We start from the raw sequence: 25,491 nt of genomic DNA, 5'->3' as shown, positions 1-25,491 counted from the left end.
ACTTGCCTTTTTCCTTAACAATATATCTTAGGTTTGTGGCCATGAGAAGACATTTAGGTCCACCTAATTTTTTTCAGGATATTTATTTTACTTTTTAATTAGAGTATATTTGCTTTGCAATGTTGTGTTGGTCTCTGCTGTACAACAGCGTGAATCAGCTGTATGTATACATATATCCCCTCTCTCTTGAGTCTCCCTCCCAATCTCCCATCCCAGCCCTCTAGGTCATCACAGAGCACCAAGCTGAGTTCCCTGTGTTGGACAGCAGCTTCCCATTAGCTACTTTATATATATATATATAAATGATCTTTTATTTTATTTATTTTTTTCTTTTTCTCTTTCTTTTTAAAATTATTATTATTATTATTTTTACTTTACAATATTGTATTGGTTTTGCCACACATCAGCATGAATCTGCCACAGGTGTACATGTGTTCCCAATTACGAATCCCCCTCCCACCTCCCCCTCCACACCATCCCTCCAGGTCATCCCAGTGACCTGCATCCTGCAGGTCAGCCCCAAGCATCCTGCACCCTGCATTGAACCTAGACTGGCGATTTGTTTCTTATATGATATTATACATGTTTCAATGCCATTCTCCCAAATCATCCCACCCTCTTCCTCTCCCACAGAGTCCAAAAGACTGTTCTATACATCTGTGTCTCTTTTGCTGTCTCGCATACAGGGTTATCGTTTCCATCTTTCTAAATTCCATGTATATGCATTAGTATAGTGTATTGGTGTTTTTCTTTCTGGCTTACTTCACTCTGTATAATCAGCTCCAGTTTCATCTACTTCATTAGAACTGATTCAAATGTATTCTTTTTACACATTTTACACATTAGATCTACCTAATTTTTAACTGTTTCAGAAAATTCCACGGCATAGATTTATCACATATTTTTAAATGCTTTATTATTAAATATCATGAATATATATACAGGCTTCCCTGGTGGCTCAGATGGTGAAGAATCCACCCGCAATGTGGGAGAGCTGGGTTTGATCCCTGAGTTGGGAATATCCCCTGGAGGAGGGAATGCCACCCACTCCAGTATTCTTACCTAGAGAATTCCATGGACAGAGGAGCCTGGTGGGCTACAGTCCATAGGGTCGGAAAGAGTCAGACATGACTGAGCAAGTAACACTTTTACAGAATATAAAAAAAAAAACCGATCTTTCAAAAACCTTAATATTTTGTTGAATTTGCTTCTGCTCTTTTTTTTTTGTAAAGAATTAAGCACTACAGATGCAAACTGAAGCTCCTCTTAATACTCCATCCCCCACCTCCTTTCTTCTTCCTTCCCCAGGGCTAACCACTATTCTGAATTCTATGGGTATCATTCCCAAGCGTATCCTATGCTTCAGCTGCATAATTATGTGTCTATAAACAGTATATGATATTGTTTGGCCTGTCCTAAAGTTTTATGTGACTGTTTACCCCTTTATTTATCCAGTTCCCTGTGGACAGGCGTTTAGACAGCTCCCAGCTTTTCTCTATTATAAACGCATTTTCAGTGAGCACTCTTCATGCTTCCTTGTGTTCATATGAGTATTTCCTTAGGATAGAAATCAAGGAGGAGTATTTGCTGGATCAGAGGATATAGGGTGTGGGTCTTTTTAATTTTACAAGACATACAAACTCCTCTTCAAAGAGGCTCTTCCAAGTACATTCTTGTCAGCTACAAAATTTTCCTAAGCACACATTTTTATAGCAGTGTAATATCCACTTAGAAAAGTGCGCATGAGAAAAGCGTACAGGTAGATGAATTTTCACAGTGAACACACTGAGTTAAGAAAACAGAGTGGCCCTGGGCCACGGAAGCCCTCCCCTGGTGCCCCCTTTCAGTGAGGACCTTTCCCCGCAGGGGGTCCCCCACCCTCACTGCGAGCAGGACAGGCTCACTTAGTCTAGTTCTGCACTTTATACAATGAAATCACACCACCTCCTCCTTTTATGTCTGTCTGCCTTCATTTAATTCCTGTTTGTGACAGTCACCCGACTTGTATGTAGCTGCAAGTTGCTCTTTCTCATTGCTATTTAGTATTCCAGTGTGTGGACATAACACGGTTTCATGTATTCATTCTACTGTTAATGGGCATTTGGTTGATTTTCTGTTTGGGGCTATTACAAATAGTGCTGCTGGGAACATAGTAGTAGCTGTTTCTTGCATGCGTTTCTGTCGTATATACACCTGGGAGGGTAATGACTGAACCGCAGTATATGTATATGTTTAGCTCTAGTAGAAACATAGCCAGTTTCCCATAGTTTTAGCAGAAACTGTTCTTTACACTCCAACAAGCAATGTCTGGGGGTTCCAGCCACGTTCTCATCAACACTTCTCCATGTTGGCCATTCTGGTGAATGTGTAGGGGTGTCACATTGTGGTTTTTGCATTTCCCTGGTGAGTGAGGACATTATTTTCAATGTGTACTGTTAACGTTTCCAGGATTATTTCATAATTTTCTTAAGATCTCTCCCCATTATAGAATACTTGTGTTATTTCTGCTTTTTCACAATTACAAACAAAACTATAGGAAGGCTCTTAAGTTACGTATTTTTGCACTTGTATCTTGAAGATAAATTCCTAGAAGTGGCATTGCTAGGTCAAATATGGTGACTATTTTTAAGTCTTTGGAGACACAGTGTCCTGTAGAAAGGATGGTGTTGCTCACACCCCTACTGGCTGCATGGTGTGTACACGTGGGGCTCAGGAGGGTGTTCTGACCCTCTAGAGCTATGAACCTTGTTCAGCAATTTTTTTTTAACTGGAGTATACTCATTCAACAAATGTTGATGGCCAGGAGCAAGGGGCTGTTAGTTCCTATCTGCCTCCCATGCTGGTGAGGGGGAAATTCCTTCCTTCCTCTTAGTATATGTCAGGGAGAATTATCATGCCTCAACTTGTCCTTTGGGCCTCCTGAGGTACCTTTCTCATGACCAGCCAGTTTTGTGTCTCTAGTGTGCTTAATGCTGTACAGAATGGATAGCGAAAGACGATACAGTGTTCTGGGATTCAGGAGCTTCAAATTCTGGTTCTGCCCCTTGTGTGATGTTTAGTTGTGTCTGACTCTTTGTGACCCCATGGACTGTATGTAGCCTGTCAGACTGCTCCGTCCATGGGATTCTCCAGGCAAGAATACTGGAGTGGGTTGCCATCTCTGCCCCTTAGTAGGGAAAAATTATTCAACCTTTCTGGGCCCCAGTTTCCTCTGCGAAGTGGGAAACTTAGAGGTTTGGGAGAAGAGAAAGAATTAAATGAAAAGAGGTCCTAGCCTAACTTTGGAAAACATGCTGCTGAAATGGCCATAAAGCAGATGAAAAGGAGGCTGAGCAGGGAAATGTAAATTAATCAGGGAAATGTAAATTAATACTACAAGGAGATAGATACTATGGCCTACTCAGAAATGCAAAAGTTAAAACTGACAAAATCGAAATTAGAATGAAGAACAACCAGGACCTGCGTAAACTACTGGTAGGAATATAATTGGAGGAACCACTTTAGAAAACTGTTCAGACATTTCTACTGAGGTTAAATTTGTGTGTTAACCTCAGGAGAAGCTTGGCTCAGCAATACCCAATAGAAACACGTGCATATACAAAATGACATGAAAGTGAATATTCCCTTGCAGCTTCATTCATAACAACTAGAAATAGCTCAAAACCAAATGCCCATATGTAGCAACATTATTAGAGTATATTTACATGATGGAATACTATACAACCAAAACAAGGACAAATTACACGTGGCTGAATCTCACAGACATAATGTTGAACAAAAGAAGCCAAATGTAAAAGAATCTATACATCTGATTTTATTTATATGCGGGTCAAAAACAAGACACTGAATCTTGCCAAGGGAACAAAATGGTTATCTTTGAGGAAGTTAGTGACGAGGAAGAATCATGAGGGTCTTCTGGCAGCTGAAATGTTTTACATTTTGATCTGAGTGGTGGTTACATGGGTGTATGCATATTCAAAAATCCAGCAAGCTAAAAATTTAAGTTTTGTTGCATGTTACTGCTCATTCAGTTAGACTGCTATCAAGAAGAAATGTGAAATGCCTGGCCTAGTGTTCAATAAATAGGAGGTTGTATTATTCCTGTGCACATTATACGTTCCCTACCATCATGAATCACACACAGCTCTTGGTACACAATATGTGCTCAGTATATGCTCTTTTTTTTTTAATCCCCATCCTTTATATTGGCCACAGAATTTCTGTCTGTGATGAGGACAAATTTGGCCATAATGAGTTTATTGGTGAGACCAGATTCTCCCTCAAGAAACTGAAGCCCAATCAGAGGAAGAACTTCAATATCTGTCTGGAGCGGGTGGTCCCGGTGAGTGCCTATGCCCTGAGGGTCCAGTGAGGGAGAGGATGGGATAGATCTGTCAGGCGCCAGACAGGAGAGGGGCTGCGGCAGCTCTGGGGAGGAGGGTGAAGATTTCAGCTCAGAACATCATGGTTGCCTCCTGGCTATGCCTTCTTCCGACCCTGGTTGGCATCGCTTCTGAAGGGCAGTGTGGTGTGGCAGGGTGGTCTGCCTGAGTTCAAAGCCCTGCCATGTCCCTGCTCCCTGGCCTTCACCAAGGGTCTGAACTATTCTGGGCCTCAGTTTTTCTTGTCTATAAAATGGGCATTACAGTAGCACCTGCCTCGTAGGAGGGTTGTGTGAAAGACATAACTAAAACAACCTTGCGCATAATGAGCATGCATAAACTAACTGTTGTTATTATAGAAAATAATGCTGCCTTACCCACCTGTCAGTCAAGAAGTTCGTAAAGCATCGCAGAGGTACGCGGAAGGCAGGATAGCAGAGTGCTTAAGAGCATGGGCTCTGGAGCCAGGCTGGGTTTGAGTACCAGTTTCTGCCACTTGCAGTATAACTTGAATCCCTTGACTTAACCCCTCTGTGCCTCAGTTTTCTTATCTGCAAAACGGGAAAATACAGTACTAACCTCATAGGGTCTTTTAAGGATTGAGGTGACAGTACATATAAAGCATTGCAACTGCTATTTCTCACCTTTTGAGAAAGAATGAGAACCGCACTGAGGCTGTTCAATTGGGCTGCACCTCAGAATCAACTGGAGATTTTAAAACCAGAGCTTTACAAAACAGATTTCACGGGAGATCTCCCTGGATATTCTGACTTAGCGAGGAAGGGTGAGACCTAGCAATCTGTATTTTTACAGATAATCCAACCCACCCAGTTTTTTTTTTTTAACCTCTGAGCCACCTGGGGCCTAGAAAGAGGAGGGAGTTGCTAAGATATGAGTCGGTGATTCTGCTCTCTGACACCGGCCGTAGCCCAGCTTTGCTGCGATGACCAGTGCGCCTCCTCGCTGGGCAGTGAGCCAGTGCCCCCATGGCGAGGCCTGCAGCATCCTCCCACCAGATGGCCAGCCTCAGGAGGGGCTCTCATGTGTGCCACGCCATGTTCCATAGCACCAACAAAACAACAAGGAGAACTTTACACCGGATGCCAGGCTCCAATAAGTCACCAGATGTGCTAGGAGGAAGCCTTTCCTCTGGGTCTTTGCCTGGTAACAGCTGGCTTCTTCAGGCTTCATCTCCTTCCCCTCACTCAGTGAGTCCAGTCGGTCAGGACAGGGCCAGGCCCCCATCTGGGTCTTCAGTTACTGGGTCTGCTCATCTTGCTCTGATGGGCACAGCCAGTCCCAGTGGCACAGAGGTGGCAGGACAGGCCTGCGCTGGCCCCAGAACCCTGCTGATCTTTGCTCTTAACCCTCTCACCATTGACTCCCTTCATGTGTCCCACCAAGGACAGGGATCTCCTAAGCACTGTGCCCTTTCCTCCGCACCTCAGTTTCCTCATCTCTAAAGGGGAGAGGTTGGATTTAACCAGCGCTTTTCACATTCTGTTCCCCAGAGGAGCCGTGGGGGAAGAAGCATCTGGTGGACCAGATCTCAAGGCCCCTGTGCTGCTTCAACCAGAGCAGACAAAACCTTATTGGTTTTGTGGATCCTGTAGTCTGCCACTTACTGATCGGGGCAGGTGGTTTGACCACTCTGACCCTCAGTGTCATCATCTGCGAAATGGGGACATTAATACAATCTACATCATAGGCTGTTGTGCATTAACATGGTCTCTCAAATGGTTAGCATTTTATATACGTATATATTAGCTGAAAGGAGAGTGCTGGAGGGCTCCTGAAGCTTGGAGGACCTCTCATCACGGCTCTGGATGCTAGTGGAGGGGAGAAGAAGGGGTCTCTGGTCTTTCTTGAGTAGGGCGATGAGCCCCATTGACAGTGCTGTTTTTCTTTTCTATCTTTTCTATCTCCCTCCTCAAGATGAAGCGTGCCGGAACCACTGGGTCAGCCCGAGGCATGGCCCTCTATGAGGAGGAGGTGAGTGCCGAGGAAAATGGAAAAATAGAGTTGAAGCCACAGACAGGGTTTGACATCTCCCCTTTCTCTCCCTCCCTGGCCCCTTTCCCACACTTTCTCCCCAAACCACCTGCCTGTTGGCTCATGATGAGAGGTGCCCTTGCCCAGGGCATTAGAACATGAGACCAGGAGCATGCTCTTCACACCTGGAGCCCCCAAGATGGGGGAAGCCCCATCCTCTTGCCCGCAGGAGACACCCTCGTGTTCCCTGGCCTTGTTTGCAGAAGCTCTTCTAGTAATTCTTCTGCACTAGGGCAATGCCACGCTCCCCTTGGGAAGGCAGGGCAGGTTCTTTAAGCTGTGCATCTGGCAGAGGCTCAAGTTGGGCTTCACAGCCATGCCCTTGGTCCCAGGCACTCCACTTTTGAGAAGACTGGTTGGATGGGGGGTTCTGAGCTCAGAGTTGGGCTGGCGTCAGGGTCAGGCTCAGTCTGTGACTAAGTCAGAATAAAGCCACCGGCCCCTGTGTGCCAAGGGCTGGGCCTCTTGGCTTTCATCCTTTGCTTCTCCCTGGAGGTTGGAGGGGTGTGTCTGCTGTTTGTGGTGCTGAACTGCACTTGTGCTGGCCCAAGTCCTCCTACTCTCCACAGACTCTCTCTTAATGATCACCACCCATGTTCCCAGACCCTGTCCATCCTAGACCCACTCAACCTCTTCTCCTGCAGCAGGTGGAGCGTATTGGTGACATAGAGGAACGCGGCAAGATCCTGGTGTCCCTCATGTACAGCACACAGCAGGGAGGCCTCATCGTGGGCATCATACGCTGCGTGCACCTGGCGGCCATGGATGCCAATGGCTACTCAGATCCATTTGTGAAGCTGTGAGTCAGTGCCGGGGCCTGTCAGTGGGCCCGAGAGGGGATCCTAGGTCCTTGCAAATGGAGAACTAGAGAGCTTCCCCAAGATCATTTTACATTGAGGCCCCGAGAGGGCAAAGAACCTGCCCAAGGTCACTCAGTGAGACAGATGCCCAGCTTAAGAGGTAATCAGTAGTGAATCCCCAGACACCATCATCCAGGTTCTCAGTGATCCACTGGGAGAAAGTCCTGGCTAAGAGCACAGACTCCAGAGGCAACAGCTGCCTTGAGCCCCCAGCTGTGTGACTGGAGGCACATGTTTCAACTTCTCTGGTCCCTCAGTTTCCTTATATGTAAATGGGCGGTTGTACCATCTAGGGTTTGTTGAGGATTAAATGTGCATAAGGTGCTTAGGTAATGTCTGGCATCAGGTAAATGCTCTAATGCACACTGGTCATTATTACTGTTGATTCACTTTCTGATCTGTTCATTAATTATTCTCCCGACACTAGTTGGACATTTAGGGTCATCCGGAGGCTATTCCTATTCATTAAACTTCATTCATAATAGCCTCTTATGTCTGCACTCAGCTGGCTGAAACCAGACATGGGAAAGAAAGCCAAACACAAGACTCAAATTAAGAAGAAAACCTTGAATCCTGAATTTAATGAGGTATGGTTGTCCTATTTTTTGTCATATGCTGTAATAGTTCCTATATGTGAAGGTGGAACAAATTCCCTGCTAGAAAGTTGTAAAGCACATTTTTTTTAAGAAATAGCTTTTTTTCATAGATCACCTTGAATTATCTAAAGACGAAGGAATGAGTTCCTCATCACCGGTGGGAATCAAGCCTAAGACAAAAGCCTATAGATTTGGAATGTCAAAGGGAAGATGCTGCGTTTGGGGAGAGAATGTCTTTACTAACTCTAATTGTGTGTAATACTAATATTTGAGGAAATAAATAGGAGCAGTTGTCCCCCTTACCAGCCACCTGGTTGGCAGTGCCCTCTCCCTCTCCCTCAATTCCCAGATCCATCCAATGCATCCAGTCCTGCTAAAGCCACTCTCCAGATGCCCATTTAAGGTGTTCCTTCCTCTGTATTGCACTGCGACTTGTCAGGGACCTAAATCCTCAACTCATGGGCACGAGGTTACGGTCCAGGCATGCAGCTGGTAGATGAAGCCATTGAAGTGGTGATTTGGGAAAAAAAATATTAATAAATAAAGAATAAAGTGGTGATGTAGAAAAAACTGCTAACATGCAAAATTGGTTCTTACCATCTGTTATAAAATGGAAAAAGGAAACCACAGTACAGTATATTCATATTATATTTCTATAATTTAATATTTGAATATTTCATATGATATAAAATTCAAATTAATACTCACATTGGTTTTTTAAGACATACACCAATATGGGTGACACATGGGGAACGTTGACCTTGGTCATTCTTGGGTGGATAGATTACAAGTTTGGTTTGGGGTTTTTGTAGGAGTTGCTTCCATGTTTGTTTTAAAAGTGAACATGAGTGAATTCTATGATTGGGCAGAGGAGTTATTGAAAAAATCAGGTTATCTGAAAACATAAACACCTAAACCTCAACTACCTTTAATCTCTGAATGATGAAGAGGAAGGAAAACCACTTCAGAAGCTATCAGAATGTCAGGACTGAGTTCATGTCTGTCTACCTTCAAGGAAATGTGACCAGAATCAGCCTTCTTAGAAAAACCCCACCAGTCTTCCCAACTTCAAGCAGAGTCATTGAAAAGAGAATTACAGGGCCTGGGGGGCTTTGTTATACAGAGTGTTTGTTTAAAGGGGATTATCAGGCCTGGGGTAAAGACCCCCTTGATTCCAAATAACCAATACAAGGGCCCCTGCCTTGGTCCATGCACCCCTCGGACTCAGCCTCTTAGCTCCTGATGTTGAAGGCTCAGAGAACCCTGTCACTCACATACCTTCCTCTGCTGCATCTAGGAATTTTTCTATGACATCAAACACAGTGACCTGGCGAAGAAGTCACTGGACATCTCAGTCTGGGACTATGACATCGGCAAGTCCAATGATTACATTGGTGAGTGGTCCCAGCCCCCGGGCAAAATGCTATCTTCTATCCTCCTAGGAGAAGAGAGCCTTACCCAGGGATACAGAGGTTTGAGGACCCTGCTTTACTCTGGCAATTACTTTGTCCAAATGCAAAGTCAGGACCCAGGGTCCTCATTTGGGTCCAATTTGGGTTACAAAGCTGGGAAGATTGGATCATGATTGGTTATTTGCTGAACAGATCACCTCCAGTGGAATAAACAATTGCAGAGGAGAGGAGTGTGCGGCCTCTGCAGAAAATAGGGTGCAAAGGACGTCTCCTTAGTCTACTGGCAAGTCCAGGATGAAGGTTCTGTTGTTCCCAGTCCCCCTCCAAATAATGAGGAAGCACCATCATTACCTGTGGAGCAGGGAGGGAATTCCCGACAATGGATACAGCTCCAGCAAAGGAGTGCAGGCGGGACTGAGCGGGGCGATGAAACGGACTCCTTGGAAATGCATGATGAGTCCCCAGAAGTAGTGAGAGAGAGTTTCAGTGAGCAGAGTGGTGATTTTAAAAAGGTCTTTAGGGACTTCCCTGGTGGTCCAGAGATTAAGAATTCTCTGGATTCACCTCCCAATGCAGAGAATGTGGGTTTGATCCCTGGTCAGGGAGCTAGGATCCCACATGCCAAAAACATAAAACAGGAGCAATATTATAACATATTCAATAAAGACTTTAAAAAAATAAAGGTCTTGAAAAATAGACGGTATAGTTATGACTTGATGCCATAGTAGGGAGCCGTTGCAGGTTCTTAAGCAGGGAGTCTGTAGACAAAGAAAACCAGTGGTAATAATAACATCACAACCACAACTTCCAGGAAAAAGGATGGATCCCAAGTGGCTGGGTGGGTGGGTGATCACTGCTTGGTGGCAGGTTTTCCCCCAACTAGACATTTGGGTCTAGAATGAGAATCCACTCCGACCACCTGCCCCTGTCTTCCCTTCTTGTCCTCCAGGAGGCTGCCAGTTGGGGATCTCAGCCAAGGGAGAGCGCTTAAAACACTGGTACGAGTGTCTGAAAAACAAGGACAAGAAGATTGAACGCTGGCACCAGCTACAGAATGAGAACCACGTGTCAAGCGATTAGGATGGTGCCCAGGTCCCCAGGTCCATGCCCCGACCTTGTGCCCCTCACCCCCACCCCAAGCCTGCCCCAGCTGCCCGTTGCATTCTCATCTCTCTTCTCGACACCTTCCCCACCCATCCTTCCTAGAGCCTGCCTTTGAGGTCTCCCCTGCACCGTGGACATTGTCACCAATAACCTCCACTCTCCATGATGCTGTGATGCAGGCTCTGAATCCAGCCTGTCTCAGATCCCTCCAGGATGGAGCTGTAGGGATGAGGAGAGTTTCACAAGAAGGTTATTCATTTAACAACCTCTCAGCCCTGGTGAATTACAGAGGCTCTTCATCATTTAGGACTGTTTTTAGATCCTCCTGGCCTTGGACACACCTAACATCCATTTGCCTATACCTTCAGCTGTCAGCAGAGCCAGACAAGGTCATGAGGATGAGCCCTGGGACAGAAATGGAGCACCCCGGCTCCCCGCGCCCCCCTCCCCCACCGGCTTCTTCACATCGTGCACTCAATTGCCACAAAACAGACCCCCGTGTTTAAACTCTCCAGTGACTAGGAACACACTTCCCAGCTCTAGATGCATCAAGAAATGACCATGCAGAATACCCCAAGGGACTGGGTAGCCCCCTCTTTGAGGATGTTCCCTATTTGCTTCCTAACAATAACTAGCCCCCATTCTGTACCACCCCTCTCCTACTTCTCCTCCTGCCTTTTGCCTGATGCCACATTCATCTTTTTCTTCTCACCTCCTTATCTCTTCTCTCCACCCCCACCTCTCGCCCCTTCTTCTTTCCCCTTCTCTGAGGGGATAGAATAGCAAAAGCAAAAACATATATCTTAACACAGGCTCACCTCCTCGCCTCCTCTCACCAGCCTAACGAGCAAATGCTGAGAAACTGGCAAAATCCTGAATTACCACGTAGGTCCCTGCTTCTGTAACCACTTCTCCCCTTGGCAGAGCTGGGTGTACTTGGACCTTGGGCCGCTCACTAGCACTGCTCTGGGAGCATGGCAGCATCCAGCAAGCTGCGTAGATGCTCCGCTCAGAGGGCCTTTCTCAGCCCCTGACCTCCCCAAGTGGGCGCAGGTGTTCAAACCAGAGCCCTGGTTTCCAGGGGGCCTCTCCATAGAAGCCACCAGTCTCCTTCCTTTGCTCCTAGTTAAATGAACACATGACCCGTTCCCCTCACTCTCTCTCTCTCTCTCTCTCTGACTGTCTGTATCCTGCCTCTAACTCAGAATCATCTCTGGTCTCTCTGTGTCTCTCTGTCTCTTTATCTCTTGCACTCTGTTCATTGTGTTGGGAGAATAAAACACCATCGTGCACATAAAACATTAGAAAGTGACAGATCCTGACACCAAAGGCTTTTGTTCCATTCTGGACTGTTCAGTCGTCCTAAAATTTTTTTAAATTGTTTTAAAGGAGGAAAAGGCAATGAGGCCAAACTTTATAAGATTTGAGTCCAGGTCATCTCCAGTGCCCTGCAAGAAAGGTTGGATTTTTTTTCCCCTATTTCCAGTAAGTCTTCCTCCATGAAAATCACCCCATTCTCTCCAAAACACCACCATTATCTACAGAAGTAGCCAAATGGACACTAAACTCTCACTGTCTCCAAACGCACACCTGTTAACCTTCCATTCAGGGGCTCCCACCCCTAGCTCCCCTGACAAGTCATTGGAAGGCATCGATTTCTTGAATAACCATTTTCTAGATGCCAGGCACCTCGCCTTCTCTACAGTGGCCAGCAGCTTCCTGGCTGCCATCTTCCCCACTGACCCTCCCTCTCCCCAGGGACCCCCTTGGTGCCCGTTCTCAGCCCACCTCCTTCTCATGGTTTGCCCTTAGGAGAAAGCACTCTGGCTGTGTCGCCCAGGCCTAACGCTGGCATCGGCGCTGGACTCAGCATGCAGCTAGCTCACAGTGCCTCGGCCCAGGCGCGCCCCCTCCCTGACAGATGCAAGCACCTCCCTGCCTAGAACACACACACACACACACACACACACACACACACACACACACACGCCCTCTGGTGCATGCAGAACCACCCATCGCCTTTCTTTGTGATGATGTAGCCAAAAATAAAGTAGGAATATCCAGGAAAACCGGTGGCCTGGGTTTTTGTCCTCTCTGGTTTTTGGAAGCTTTCTCTTCCTGCCGACATGTATGATGCCTACTCGGATAGTCAGTATTTAATGAGCATCTGCTGTGTTGCAGCCACTGGGGTCACAGCAGTGAACAGGCAGATGTGGTCCCCGAGCCCGTGAAGTGTGCTTCCTGGTGGATTTCATCTTGGAAAGGTAGACTCCAGCCAGCTTGGCTGAGCTCACACCCTCCTGGAAGAATGCTCTTTGCTGGTGTCCACTCAATAAGAAGGGGACATCCTCCTCTTCTTCTGCCTAACCCAGCCTTGGGGAAAAACCCCTAGTGGTTGTGGAATCAGATAATGTCAAGGCTGAAAGAGACCATAGAGTTGAGCCAGAGTCTAGTTCCGTGAACTCGCTTATCTGACAGATGAATAATCCAAAGTCCGGAGAAGGGAATGGCACACCCAGCATCTCATGGCTGCAATGCCAGGAAAGGAGCAAGATCAGTGAACTCCATGCGCACTGCTCTTAACGCACCAATCCAAAAAGGCAACTCACCAAACACCTCCTTTGTATTCTAGCACTTTCCATCCTGCGGCGAGCCTTTTCAGAGAGGATCCCTCACTTGAGATTCTCAATGGTCCTGAATGTGAGCTAGTAAGTAAACTAACTTTTCAGAAGGATTTGGAAACTCCCTGTAAGTGAAATTTTTCAGCTTACACCAAAAGTGCTTAAGCAACTCACCAGGAAGGTTGGTTACCTCTCAGAAGGAGCTGGCAATTCCATCCAAGTGTAACTTCTCTTCATGCCAAGTTTGAGGCAGTTTCCTTTTCTCATCCCCCAAAGGGTGGTTTTCAAGGTTGGAGACAGAAGCTGGCATATTAGAATCATCTGGGGAGATTCTTTTTTCTTTTTTTCAAACTACTGTGTTTGCCCCGTCACCTTCTCTGCTCCCTTCAGATTCTGCTACACCCTGGGGACGGGAGGTATATTTGAAAACGTTCCCTGGTTGATGGCCTGGTCTTCCCACCTCTATCATGATTTTGCAAACCTCTGCCCTAAAAGTCCATCATTTTGCCTCCAATCCCGTCAGCTGCCACCAGGTGGAGAGAGGTGCCCGTTAGGGCCACAGAGCTTTCTCGGAATGGCAGGAGACCCGAGTTACCACTCTCTTTCCTGTGCTCATGGTGTACCACTGGACACTACTGCTGAGAGAGACTGAGGGCAGGAGGAGAAGGGGACGATAGAGGATGAGATGATTGGATGGCATCACCGACTCGATAGACGTGAGTTTGAGCAAGCTCCACTTTCCTGATGGACAGGGAAGCCTGGCATGCTGCAGTCCATGGGGTCGTGAAGAGTCAGACATGACTGTGTGAACTGACTCACTTCCCACAGAACCTACGAGCAGCATCTGTGTCCTGCTCAACACAGCACTCTACACCCAGCATCCACCATCGGTCAGTCCCTGAGCAGCTGAAAGAAGCCTAATTTCCACCTCTAAAATGGTTCATCTCCTTACCTGGGCGTGGGGACATCCTTAATGGGCTGAGATGAATACACACGAGGAAAGTTGTCATATATATCAGTACACTTAACTTGGCTAATTTTCTTTTTCCCTACTGAAACCAAATATATCATAAGAGGGGATGCTGTGTCCTGAAAATCACCCGACCAGGAAAGTACACCAGCTATTTAATCCTCTCAGTGTGACATTCAGATCCTGACTGTCACTTCCTAGCTGTGGAACCTAAACTCTCTGAGTCTCAGTTTCCTCATCTGGAAAATGGGGACAATAATAAAGACCTCAAATAGGTGAGACCAAGTTGTCAAGGTCTGATCTCCCCTCTGGGTTGACAAAGGTGAAGGTCAAGGGGCTGGTGGCTCCTGGTGAAAGCTGGGCACAAGCCAAGTGGGTTAAACACCCAGGGCTCTGAAACACCCTGGGCTGGCCCCACCTCAGCTCAATCAAACTTGCCAGGGGCCTTGCCTGATAAGGTTAATTAATAATAATAATACAAGCACCATGGAAACAGAAATGGCTGTCCATGCACATAACAGGTATAATATTTTGCTTGGCTCTGGCCCAAGTTTGCTTCTTGAGCTTGAAGACCCTTCTATGGGTCTTCAATTCTGTAGGCAGGACATCAGAGTGTCCTGATTCTCTCACTTCGTTCCCCAGGCCCACAGATGTGCCTTCATTTCCCAGTCATTCGAAGAAGACCTAGACCATATCGCTGAAGGCAGACCCCCTGGCTGAAATCCTGCGTAATCTGTCTCATAAAACACATGAGAATGAGCCATCTATGATTTCCTGCGCCTGTTTCTTTAAAGGAGACAAGAACATAAAAGCCACTTGCAAAGGCATAAGGGCCTAATTCTGGATTTTTCCAATTATGCCCTCAGCTCTTTCACAATTGTCTCACTCGTACTTAACTCTATGCGATGTTTTAGGGAACTTGGCTTTATTACATCTTGCCGAAGAATTCAGTGCTGGTTTTCTAAGGACAGATCTCTTTTGCATTAGGGGCATCACCGACTCAATGGATAGGAGTTTGAGCAAACTCCAGGAGATAGCGAAGGACAGGGAAGCCTGGCGTGCTGCAGTCCCTGGGGTTGCAAAGAGTCAGACATGACTTAGCGACTGAACAACAGCAAGGATTTGTTTACATATACTTTGTCAAAAGTATATATTTCATTAATATGTATAATTGCCCAAAAGTCATTTGGGAACAAACAGAATCTCTGATAAACATATATTCCAAATGGCTGTATAGAGTGTCACATAGATGGATACCCATCCCCTTTATGGTTCCAAATATCTTAGGCATGTCAATATGTTACACAGAAGAAGTGGAGAGTGTCAATTAATTGATGAACTGGTTAAGACAAGGGTGATTCAGAAAGGTAGCTAATTATCACTTACAGACCACTTCACCCAACAGCCAAATACACATGTCTCTCAAGCTCACATGGGACATTCACCAAGAAAGACCACTGTTGGGCCCACAGGATGCACCTTAACAGATTCAAAAGAATAGACAGCATAAAGTATAGAATTAAGAAATGAGGAAAAGAAAAATACTTGGAGAATTCCAGCATCTTTGGAGATTAACTAACACATGGGTCCAAAAGTCTAAGAGACATGGAAAAACTTTTGCACTCAAGGAAAAGAAAAAAAAAAAAACAATTAAAATCTCGAGATGCAATGAAAGCAGCACTTAGAGGAAAACTTTTAGCACTGAATGCATATATTAGAAGAGGAGAAACATCTAAACTCAGAGAGAGATGAGCTGGTGGAGCAAGAGGTGGAAACATTCTGGGGTGATTTCATAATTGGTGGAGATAAGACATGATTTTGGCAAAGTCATAAAATGTACAACATAGAGTGAACCATAGAGTAAACTTTGAGCTTTGTTTAATAATAACATGTCAATATCAGTTCATCTTACCACTCCAAAGTCAAAAATAGGGGAAATGATGGGGACATAAGTGAACTCTGTTCAGTTCAGTTCAGTCACTCAGTCGTGTCTGACTCTTTTCAATCCCATGAACCGCAGCACACCAGGCCTCCCTGTCCATCACCAACTCCTGGAGTTTACCCAAACTCATGTCCATTGAGTTGGTAATGCCACCCAACCATCTCATCCTCTGTCGTCCCCTTCTCCTCCTGCCTTCAATTTTTCCCAACATCAGGGTCTGTTCAAATGAGTCAGCTCTTCGCATCAGGTGGCCAAAATATTGGAGTTTCAGCTTCAAGTGAACTCTGTACTTATACTCAATTTTTCTGTAAACCTGAAGCTTCTTTAGGAAATAAAGTCTATTAATCAAAAGGGGGAGGAAGTACAGGACAACGTCATTTAGGAAAAAGAGACACATGGTTGTCCGTTAAGCTGGGGCGAGGGGGGATATATATATACCTGAAAAGATCTACACCAGAATGCTTATAGATGTAGTTCTTGAGGTTTGGGATCCTAGATGGTCTTTACACTCTCTTATTTTCCTGGCACTTTTCTTTTTGAAATATGCAGGTAGTGCTGTAAAGATCACAGGAGACTATAAAACAGTTTGGTAAAAAAAAAACAGTTTGGTAGGCAACCAAAAACGACAGAGGAAATCTCCCAAAATGTTTTTACCTATAATTTCTCTTGAGTTAGGTACTAACCTGGGTTAAAAAAGCAACATTTTCAGAATAGTCTCAAGAAAGGCCTAATGCTCTAAGGCAGGGGTCCCAACCAGGCCACACAACAGGAAGCAATTGGCTGGCGAGCAAGCAAAGCTTCATTGGGGCTCCCCATCACTCACATTGCTGCCTGAACCCCCTGCAAGAATTCATATATCTTCCAAGAAACCAGTCCCTGGTGCCAAAAAGGTTGGGGACCGCTGTCTAGGGGGCTGGTTAAAAACAAAAAGTCTCAGAAAACAAGAGACAAAGGTCAGGATCAAAGAGACGCTTAATTTCTTCAATGCAAAGAACAAGAGTATGGCTCCTCCCTTCTAAAGAGATGATAGCCCAGATTCTGGCAAGGCTCTGCCTTTCCAAGGAAATGAAACTCATGGCAGCCTAGTCCCAGGCAGCAGAAAAGACAGCAGCCAACAGGTTTTGGCTACTAGTTCTGCCTGCCTCCAGTGGCTCTCCTGCCCCTTCCTGCTTGAGCATCATGAAGAAACTCAGAAGAACCCAAGCCAACAAACTGGACGTGTTCATCAAAGGCCACCTCCTGCCATACAAGGAGTTTCGAAGGCAGGTCAATGAAGCCATTGACATCATCTGCACTTTCCTGAAGGAGACGTGCTTCCCAGAGGCCGCCCACCCTGTTCGGGTGTCCAAAGTTGTGAAGGTGAGTCTAGAACTGCCTGGCTGGGGAGAAGCAGGGCTGGTCAGCAAGCATTTCCACAGAGACAGACAGACAGCAAGAGGTTGAGGTCTCTAGGGCTGGTGGTTTCTGATTTAGCCATGCCAAAACTATAACCACACTTGTGAAAACAGCTTCTGGGGAGAGGGCATCCAACTGTAAGTTTTAAACAAATGCCCTGGGAAGTGTATAAACCACCTAGATCACAAATCTAGGCAATCTGAATCCTGGCAGTATCTACAGTCCGCTAATCTTTGACCAGGCTGGGGTCTCACTGTTTCTGCAGAGTCATGAGCTGGTTAAGAGTATAGGTTTTGAAAGCAGATAGCATCTGCTGGCTGTGAGGTCTTGGGCAAGTCACTTAACCTCTCTGTGCCTCAGTTTCCTTATCCAGAATTTTCAGCAGATCAAGTAAAGTCAGCCATGGGCCAGTTTATAGTATTAATCACATAAGGTCATAAATTACAAGACGTAAAGAACACAGACTTTAGAAAAAGACAACCAGGGTGTGAACTGCATCCCTGTCACCCACTAGCTGTGCGACTTGACTGATACACAATCTCTCTCAGCATCTGTTTCGCCATCCAGAAGATGACAACAGATAATAACAGTAGCTAGATCCCAGAGTTCTTGTGAGCATTCTAGGAGTTACAGCCTCTGATGCCTTCAGAGCAGTGGCTAGCACTCAAAATGTTAGTGATTGTTCTCAGCATTTTATTTAGGGAGGCTCTTCTCAAATGATAAATGTCAGTTCTCATTCTCATCACCTGTTTTAGGGCGGCTCCTCAGGCAAAGGCACGACCCTCAAGGACCTCTCAGATGCTGACCTCGTCGTCTTCCTCACCAATCTCACAAGTTTTCAGGAGAACTTTAAGCACTGAGTAAGATTCATCAAGAAAATTAGGAGACAGTTGGAAGCCTGTCAAAGAAAGAAAATGTTTGAAGTGGAGTTTGAGGTCCAGAAGCGGCGAAAGAGGAAGTCACGTGCTCTCAGCTTCGTGCTCAGGTCCTCTTGGTTCTGCCAGGGGGTCAAGTTTGATGTCCTGCCCGCCTTTGATGCCCTGGCTAAGCACTCCCAGTCACAAGGTATTTCAGTCTTTATCCTATGTCAGGGATTCTTTCTTTCTTTCTTTCTTTCTTTTTTTTCATGATTTTGAGCAGAAATCTCCCTCAGTTCAAGAGCCTTTTAAAACATCCCGTCAACACGGGGAGGAGATCTTAGTATCTCTCTCAGAGCAAGATAATTAGGGTCATACTCAGCCACCATGACAATATTAAACAGCAAATTGGTAGAAATTCCGGGTAAGATGTTTCTTATAGCCAGGCTTACTAGTTCTACTTATGCCAAAGTGTGTGAATCTTACCTTACCAAAAATGAGGAAGTTACACATGAAACAGATCACCAACAAGGATTTACTGAGTAGCATAGGGAACTATTGGAAAAGGACATGGCAACCCACCCCAGTATTCTTGCCTGGAAAATTCCATGGATGGAGTTGCCTGGTAGGCTAGTCCATGGGGTCACAGAGAGTCGAACATGACTGAGTGACTTCACTTTCAAAAGGGAACTATGTTCAGTATCTTATAGTATATCTTATCTATTTATAACTGAATCACATTGCTGAACACCTGAAACCAACACAATATTGTAAATAAATTAACTTCAATAAAATATTAATAGATAAGTGAAAGTTTTAGTCGCTCAGCTGTGTCCAACTCTTTGTGACCCCATGGACTGTAGCCCACCAAGCTCCTCTGTCCTTGGGATTCTCCAGGCAAGGATACTAGACTGGATTGCCATTCCCTTCTCCAGGGGATCTTCCTCACCCAGGGATCCAACCTGGGTCTCCTGCATTGCAGGCAGATTCTTTACCATCTGAGCCACCAGGGAAGCCCAAGAATAGATAAATCCCATCCTCCAAAATGAAGCAGCATAGATCTGATGTAAGCTCAGAATGTTAATTTCATCTATTTTTCAAAGCATGAGGAACCTCAGCAAACTTATGCTGAGCATTAGCGTCTATAGACAATCTGCAGGATCACTGGGACCAGGAGCAATACATCTCTGAGGCTCAGTTTCCACTGTGCACCTTGGAGGCGCAAGGCCTATTCCATGGCCTAAATGAGACAGACAGGGAACCTCTCTCCTGGAGCCTGACCATGTGAACACCAGGAATGAGATGATAACTCGCTCTGACAAAACCTGAATATGGGGGTCCAAAAGAGAGAGGTGGGGGTCAGAGCACTTTCACAGACAGGGCGACAAGGGAGGTGACCTCTGACCTGAAGCATGTGGGATGAGAAGAGGCCAAGCACTCAAAGATCTGGGGGTTCCAAAGGAGGAAACAGCAGGTGCAAAGACAGGAATGAAGGTGGCATATTTGAAGAAATGAAGTAACCAGGAGAGTCAGTGGCAAAGGGATTGAGGCAGGAGGGAAGACGGAGGAGGAGGCAGGTCTCACCATCTGTGTGGGCCACTGCGAGGACTTGGGATTTTATCCAGAGGTCCTGGGAAGCAAGAAGTGGAAGGATCAGGTTTAAAGGCCTCTATATGGGCTGTGGAGGATCCAGGGAGGAGGGTGCCACCACCTCTGCTGAGTCCAGGTGAGAGACGATGGGTGACGGCGGTAGAGGCGGGAGAAGGGAGGACCGGGGATGGACCTCAGGCCTCCTGGCTCTGGGCCTGCTGACCTCCCCACTGCCCCCCTTGGCCAGTGAGCTTGTTGTCTAGAGAAGAGAAGAGCTGATGCCTTAAAGTTCTGTATGCCGCCTCCATAGGTCAGGTGACTGAAGATTACAAACCTGACCCTCAAATCTACGTCCAGCTCATCCAAGAGTGCGAGAAACTAAGGAGAGAGAGCGAGTTCTCCCCCTGCTTCACAGAGCTGCAGAGAGCCTTCCTGAAGGAGCGTCCGACCAAGCTGAAGAGCCTCATCCGCCTGGTGAAGCACTGGTACCAACTGGTATGGCCGGTCTCATCTGGGCAGAGAGCCGAGGAGGAGGAGGAGGAGGGGAAGGGAGAGAGTGAGGCCAGGAGAGGAGGGGCGGGTGGCGTGGAGGAAGGGAAGGAGCAGGGAGAGGTGTGGGAAGGAGAAGAAAGAGGAGAGGAGGGAGGAGGGGAGGAATCAGAAAGGATGCAGGAGGCAGGAGGGAGCCGGACAGAGATGAATGGAGAGGAGGGAAGGGCGTGGAGGAGGGGAGAGGGCAGGAACAAGAAAGAAAGGATGAAAGGAAGAAAGTGGAGGTGTAGAGGTTGTAGGGAGGGGGGAAAAGTTAGGGAGAAAAAAAGGTAGGGCCTGGGACGGCTGCCAGTGGACATCTCATTCTTCCTAGTCTTCCCATATCACGAAACGAGAGCTCCATCCTTCCGGCTACACTGGGCAGAACCATGGGTCTTTATCTTTTTCACACACATACCCACACACACACCCATCCAACCAGTCTGCAAATGGCTTGGTCCTGTATCTAAAATAAACCCATTATCATCAATTGCTACCATCTTGGTCACTTCCACTGACCCCCATACCCTCCCCGCCACCGTAATCTCGGAAGGCTCACAGGATCTGCCCTCAAGCTCCCTGAACCCCTCTCTCTGCCCTCTCACCCCCACTCCCAGGCTGTCTCTCCTCTTCATTAGTTCTCCAAGGAGGAAACTCTCCTCCAGCCTCAGGGCCTTTGCATGAGCTTATTAGTTTGTTTATTGTCTATCTCCCCACTAAAAATGGCCACAAAAGAAAGGATTTGTATATTTTATTTATATATGTTGTATAAATATACAATATAATATTGTATGTTTTATTCACTGCTGTTGCCGCAGAACCTAGAATAGTGCCTGGCACATAATAGGTGCTCGCTGGGTAATTATTCAATAAATTAATGAGTGCTAACCCCCTACTCGCCTCCTCCCAACCCACACTCTTTTGATCACTTCCTGACTATCTGAATTAGGGCAAATGAAGTAACCTCTTGTGCTTCCCGTTTTGTCACTTGTGAAGAGTAACACGGCCCACCAACACTAAATCATCGGCCATGACGACGCGCTGATGGTTTGTTGGGTAATTTGCACATTTTAACATCAATTCCTCAAAGCTGTCGTCACTCTATCTTTCCACTTACGTTTGTCATCTTCAGTTTCTCTCATCAAAGTCTTATACACTGCAGGGTCTTTCACCTCTATGGTTAAATTTATTCCTAGTTTTTAAAATTCTTTTTGATACAGTTATAAATAGGATTGTTTTTAAAGGTCTCATTCCAATAGTCTGTTATTCACGTATAGAAGTACAACAGATTTCCATGTATTGTTTTTGTATCCTACAATATTTCTGCATTCAGTCTTTGATTGTCTTAAGTTTTTGGTGGTGTCTTTTGGGTTTTCTACGTATAATATCATGTCATCTGCAAATAGCAATAGTATAACATCCTCCTTTTTACTCTGGATGTATTTTGTTTCTTTTTCCTGCCTGCTTGCTATGGACAGACTTCTAATACTACATTGGATAAATGTGGGGAGAGAGGGCATATATGTCTTGTTCCCGATCTTAAAGTAAAAGCTTTGAGCCTTCACCACCGAGTGTGATATTAGCTGTGCACTGGTCGTATAAGGCTTATATTGAGTTATGTTCTCTCCATACCCACGTTGGAAAGAGTCTGTATCACATATGGCTGTTGAATTTTCTCAAATGTTTTTTCTGTGTCTGGGCAAATGGTCATATGCTTTTTATCCTTTATTTCCTTAATACAACTGTATCAATTGATTGATCTGTGATACTGAAGCATCCTTGCATCCCTGGAATATATCTAAATTGATCATAGCGTATGACCTTATAATATATTGGAGAATTTACTTTGCTAGTATTTTGTGGAGGATTTTCCCATCTATGATCATCAGGCCTATTGTTTTCTTTCTTGTGCTGTATTTGTCTGGTTTTGCTATAAAAGGAGTTTGAAATCATCTCTTGATCCTCACGTTTCTGGAATAGTTTGAGAAGCATTGGCATTAACTCATTAAGTCTTCATACAAAAGCTGAAAAATTCATGTTTCTAATTTTTTTCCTCTTCTCAGTGTAAGAAGAGACATGGGAAAAAACTACCCTCACAGTATGCCCTGGAGTTGCTGACTATCTATGCCTGGGAGCAGGAAGGCTCAAAAACAAAATTCAGGACAGCTGAAGGATTTCGGACTGTTTTGGAGTTAGTCCTGAAGCATCAGGACCTCTGCATCTACTGGAAAAAGTATTATGACTTTGAAAACCATGTTATTAGACAATACCTGAGGAGACAACTTGAAAAACCCAGGTACTCTATCCTCACATGGCTTATCCCCATATAAATGAAGCTCTGATTACAGCTGTGGAACCCTGGAAATTTAGGAAGAGAAAGGGTTCCACATTTATTGATCATCAGCTATTGTCAAACATGCTGAGTGCTCTACTCTTACCATGCAATTTAAATAATAACCTGCAACCCTATGAGGCTGGCACTGTGCTAACCATTCCACAGATTAACTGAGGTTTGGTGAAAGAAGAGCTTGCTCAAACCTTTACAGAAAATGAGTGAAATAACTGAAATTTTACTGACATAACAATAGCTGCAGCAATGATAAAAATTGCTTCCAGGAAGTAAGAGCTTGCTGTAAGACAAAAACACTGATAGAATCATGGAATCTTGGTTATTAAACCTGGCATGTATAGACCCCTTATTATGTTTCAGTTACGGTTAGGAGCATGTCAAGTACTTCTCTAGATCCTCATACAACATCCTTTGAGGTAGGGATTTTCAAATCTGCCCATTTCACACATGAGGATACTGAGGACTAGAGATTCAGGTGACCTGTCCAAAGAGACAGCACTACTCAAGAGCAGAGGTGAGATTGAAAACAGGTCTCTCCAGGCCCAAATGCAAGCCTCCTTCACCTCGTGTTCAATGCCCACTGTAGGGCAGGGCACCCAGGTCACAAGCCAGAGAGAGGTGTCCATGGGGCCCTCCAGCTGCCCCCAGAAACAGTCTACCCAGGCTGGTATTTTGCCCTGCTGGGAGCTCTGAACCCCCCAGACACAGCCCATGTACTCACCTGTCCTCTCTGACTGTTGTTTCCAGGCCTGTGATTCTGGACCCGGCTGACCCAACTGGAAATGCGGCTGGTGGAGAGCCACAGAGGTGGCAGCTGCTGGCACAGGAGGTTACAGTCTGGCTCAAGTATTCGTGCTGTAAGAACTTGGATGGGACGCCAGTGAGCACCTGGAATATGCCGGTGAGAACTCCTGATTTCTTCATGTGACCTGATACTGATGGCATGTTGAGATAACAACTTCTAGAAATGCTACTTAAATCAAATGGAATTTCATCTTGGTCTTTGTATTCTTTCCTTGTGGTTACTAGAAAATGTAGAATTACACCTGTGTCTGCCCCAGAATGAATCCCTTGGTTAGACAGCAGGCTTACCAACTTACATTGTCACCCTGTCTTGGTACCCAAACCAACGTGTCATTGACAAAAGTTCATTCCAGAAAAACTCCCATAAGGACACACAAAAGATCAAGATGTTCTTACCACCTGAGTCACTGGTCACCTAAGTGGCTGGAAGACAGCCTTTGGCTTCTCCATATTGCTGTTCCTCCTTTGAGGCCTCCAGCACCCCCGTGACATGGGTTTTACTCTGATTCTCATAATAATACATTGAGACATGGCCACTCACTCAGAGTCCCCTGGTGAGTGAGAGACGACAGTGTGAAGTTGAACCCTGGTCCTTCTTGCTGTGAAGCTCCTGCTCTTTGTTGCTGCTCTCAATGTGTCTTCATACACTGGATTTTTCTGTTCCCATTTGGAAGCCCATTACGGGCTTCCCTGGTGGCTCAGAGGTTAAAGCGTCTGCCTGCAATGCGGGAGACCTGGGTTTGATCCTTGGGTCAGGAAGATCCCCTGGAGAAGGAAATGGCAACCCACTCCAGTATTCTTGCCTGGAGAATCCCATGAAGGGAGGAGCCTGGAGGGCTACAGTCCACGGGGTCGCAAAGAGTCGAACCCGACTGAGCGACTTCACTTTCACTCTTCACTCTCATTTGGGGACCATGACAAGGAATCTAGCAGAGCCTCAGTGGAGGAAACATACTCGGCTGAGCATACCAGCTACTGCCCTTCGTGATCCATCTCCACGTTGACACCAAAGCCACGCTGCCTACCTGCAGCTCCCAGACAATGACCACGGGTGCCAGAGACACTCAGGCAGCCCCATTCCTGAGAGTCAGGGGAAGCTCCGACATGGGACATTGGCGAAAGGACTCTCCACGAACTTGCTGGACTTTGTCTTGACTGCAGAGCCAACTGTCCTTCCTTCTTGCCTTCACCCAGAGTCAGATTAGATCAGGGTTGTCAGCTTGCACAGCTTCTATAAGATCCCTGATCATTGTCTCTCACCTGGCTGTTTCCCCAAACAATCTCCCACATTTAATCTCACACTGGCATCTGCTCCTTAGAGTGACCCAGACCCACCCAAGCACCTCTGCCACCACCCTCAAGGTAGATGTGGGCTCTTCAGCAAATGCTAGCTGTGATGATGACCCGAGGTACCATCCTGGTCATCCTCAGCCGTCACCTCTTCTCAGTCAATGTCACTGCCTCCGAGGTGGCTCCTAGACGAAGCCACCATCTCACCCTCTCCCCACCCCATCGCAGCCCTCATCCTGCTCCTTGGCCGGGGCTTCTGTGTTTATCGTTTCTATATTTGTGTTCTCAGATGCTTTGACATCTGGGCCCTGCTGATCCTGGAGAGACTGCCCTCCCAGGGTTGGCTGGTTCCTAGACACAGCCAGCAGCTCACCTGTTGGCCTTTCCCATGCAAACCTGTCGAGCATTTCCTCTCTGCTCCACTGCCCAGACTCAGAGCCAATCTGAGCCACAACCCACCCTGCCCCACTCATGCTGGGACAAGGTACCAGGTGACTCAGGAAATGTGAGCACGGATAACACCTGCTGGCTACTGCTAAAACAAGAAGCTCAAAACTCGTTGCATTCTCTCAGGGAGAATGAGTCACCCGGACCATCTTGGAATGTTCTGGTGAGAGGACTTTCCAGCACAGCTGGTGTGCTGCTGCAGACAGGGCCCGCCTGACACTTGGACTACAGTCTATCCAAGATCACCCTAAGTTGGTTGCCCAGAGCTGCTGTGACAAAGTGCCACAC

The 25,491-nt window shown here is 46.2% G+C and overlaps 2 protein-coding genes across 2 annotated transcripts in view; both read left to right on the top strand.

Moving 5' to 3' along the window:
• The window catches only part of RPH3A (rabphilin 3A), a 62,074-nt gene extending 51,692 nt beyond the window's left edge, over positions 1–10,382 (top strand). Inside the window, exons 15-20 of the mRNA XM_052654804.1 lie at positions 4,216–4,342; positions 6,318–6,374; positions 7,079–7,233; positions 7,800–7,881; positions 9,188–9,284; positions 10,252–10,382. Coding sequence (XP_052510764.1) covers positions 4,216–4,342; positions 6,318–6,374; positions 7,079–7,233; positions 7,800–7,881; positions 9,188–9,284; positions 10,252–10,382 — 649 coding nt within the window. The remainder of the gene's footprint in view (positions 1–4,215; positions 4,343–6,317; positions 6,375–7,078; positions 7,234–7,799; positions 7,882–9,187; positions 9,285–10,251) is intronic.
• A 6,736-nt stretch (positions 10,383–17,118) lies between these two features.
• LOC128062104 (2'-5'-oligoadenylate synthase 2-like) overlaps positions 17,119–25,491 on the top strand; it is a 35,478-nt gene continuing 27,105 nt past the window's right edge. Inside the window, 6 exon segments of the mRNA XM_052654459.1 lie at positions 17,119–17,298; positions 18,090–18,399; positions 20,092–20,276; positions 22,376–22,608; positions 23,410–23,453; positions 25,257–25,366. Of these exon segments, the coding sequence (XP_052510419.1) occupies positions 17,119–17,298; positions 18,090–18,399; positions 20,092–20,276; positions 22,376–22,608; positions 23,410–23,453; positions 25,257–25,366 (1,062 nt within the window).

The sequence above is a fragment of the Budorcas taxicolor genome, chromosome 17 (assembly GCF_023091745.1).
Source record: "Budorcas taxicolor isolate Tak-1 chromosome 17, Takin1.1, whole genome shotgun sequence".
Lineage (NCBI taxonomy): Eukaryota > Metazoa > Chordata > Mammalia > Artiodactyla > Bovidae > Budorcas > Budorcas taxicolor.
The sequence above is the reverse complement of the archived record's forward strand: the minus strand, read 5'-3'. Positions and strand labels throughout refer to the sequence as shown.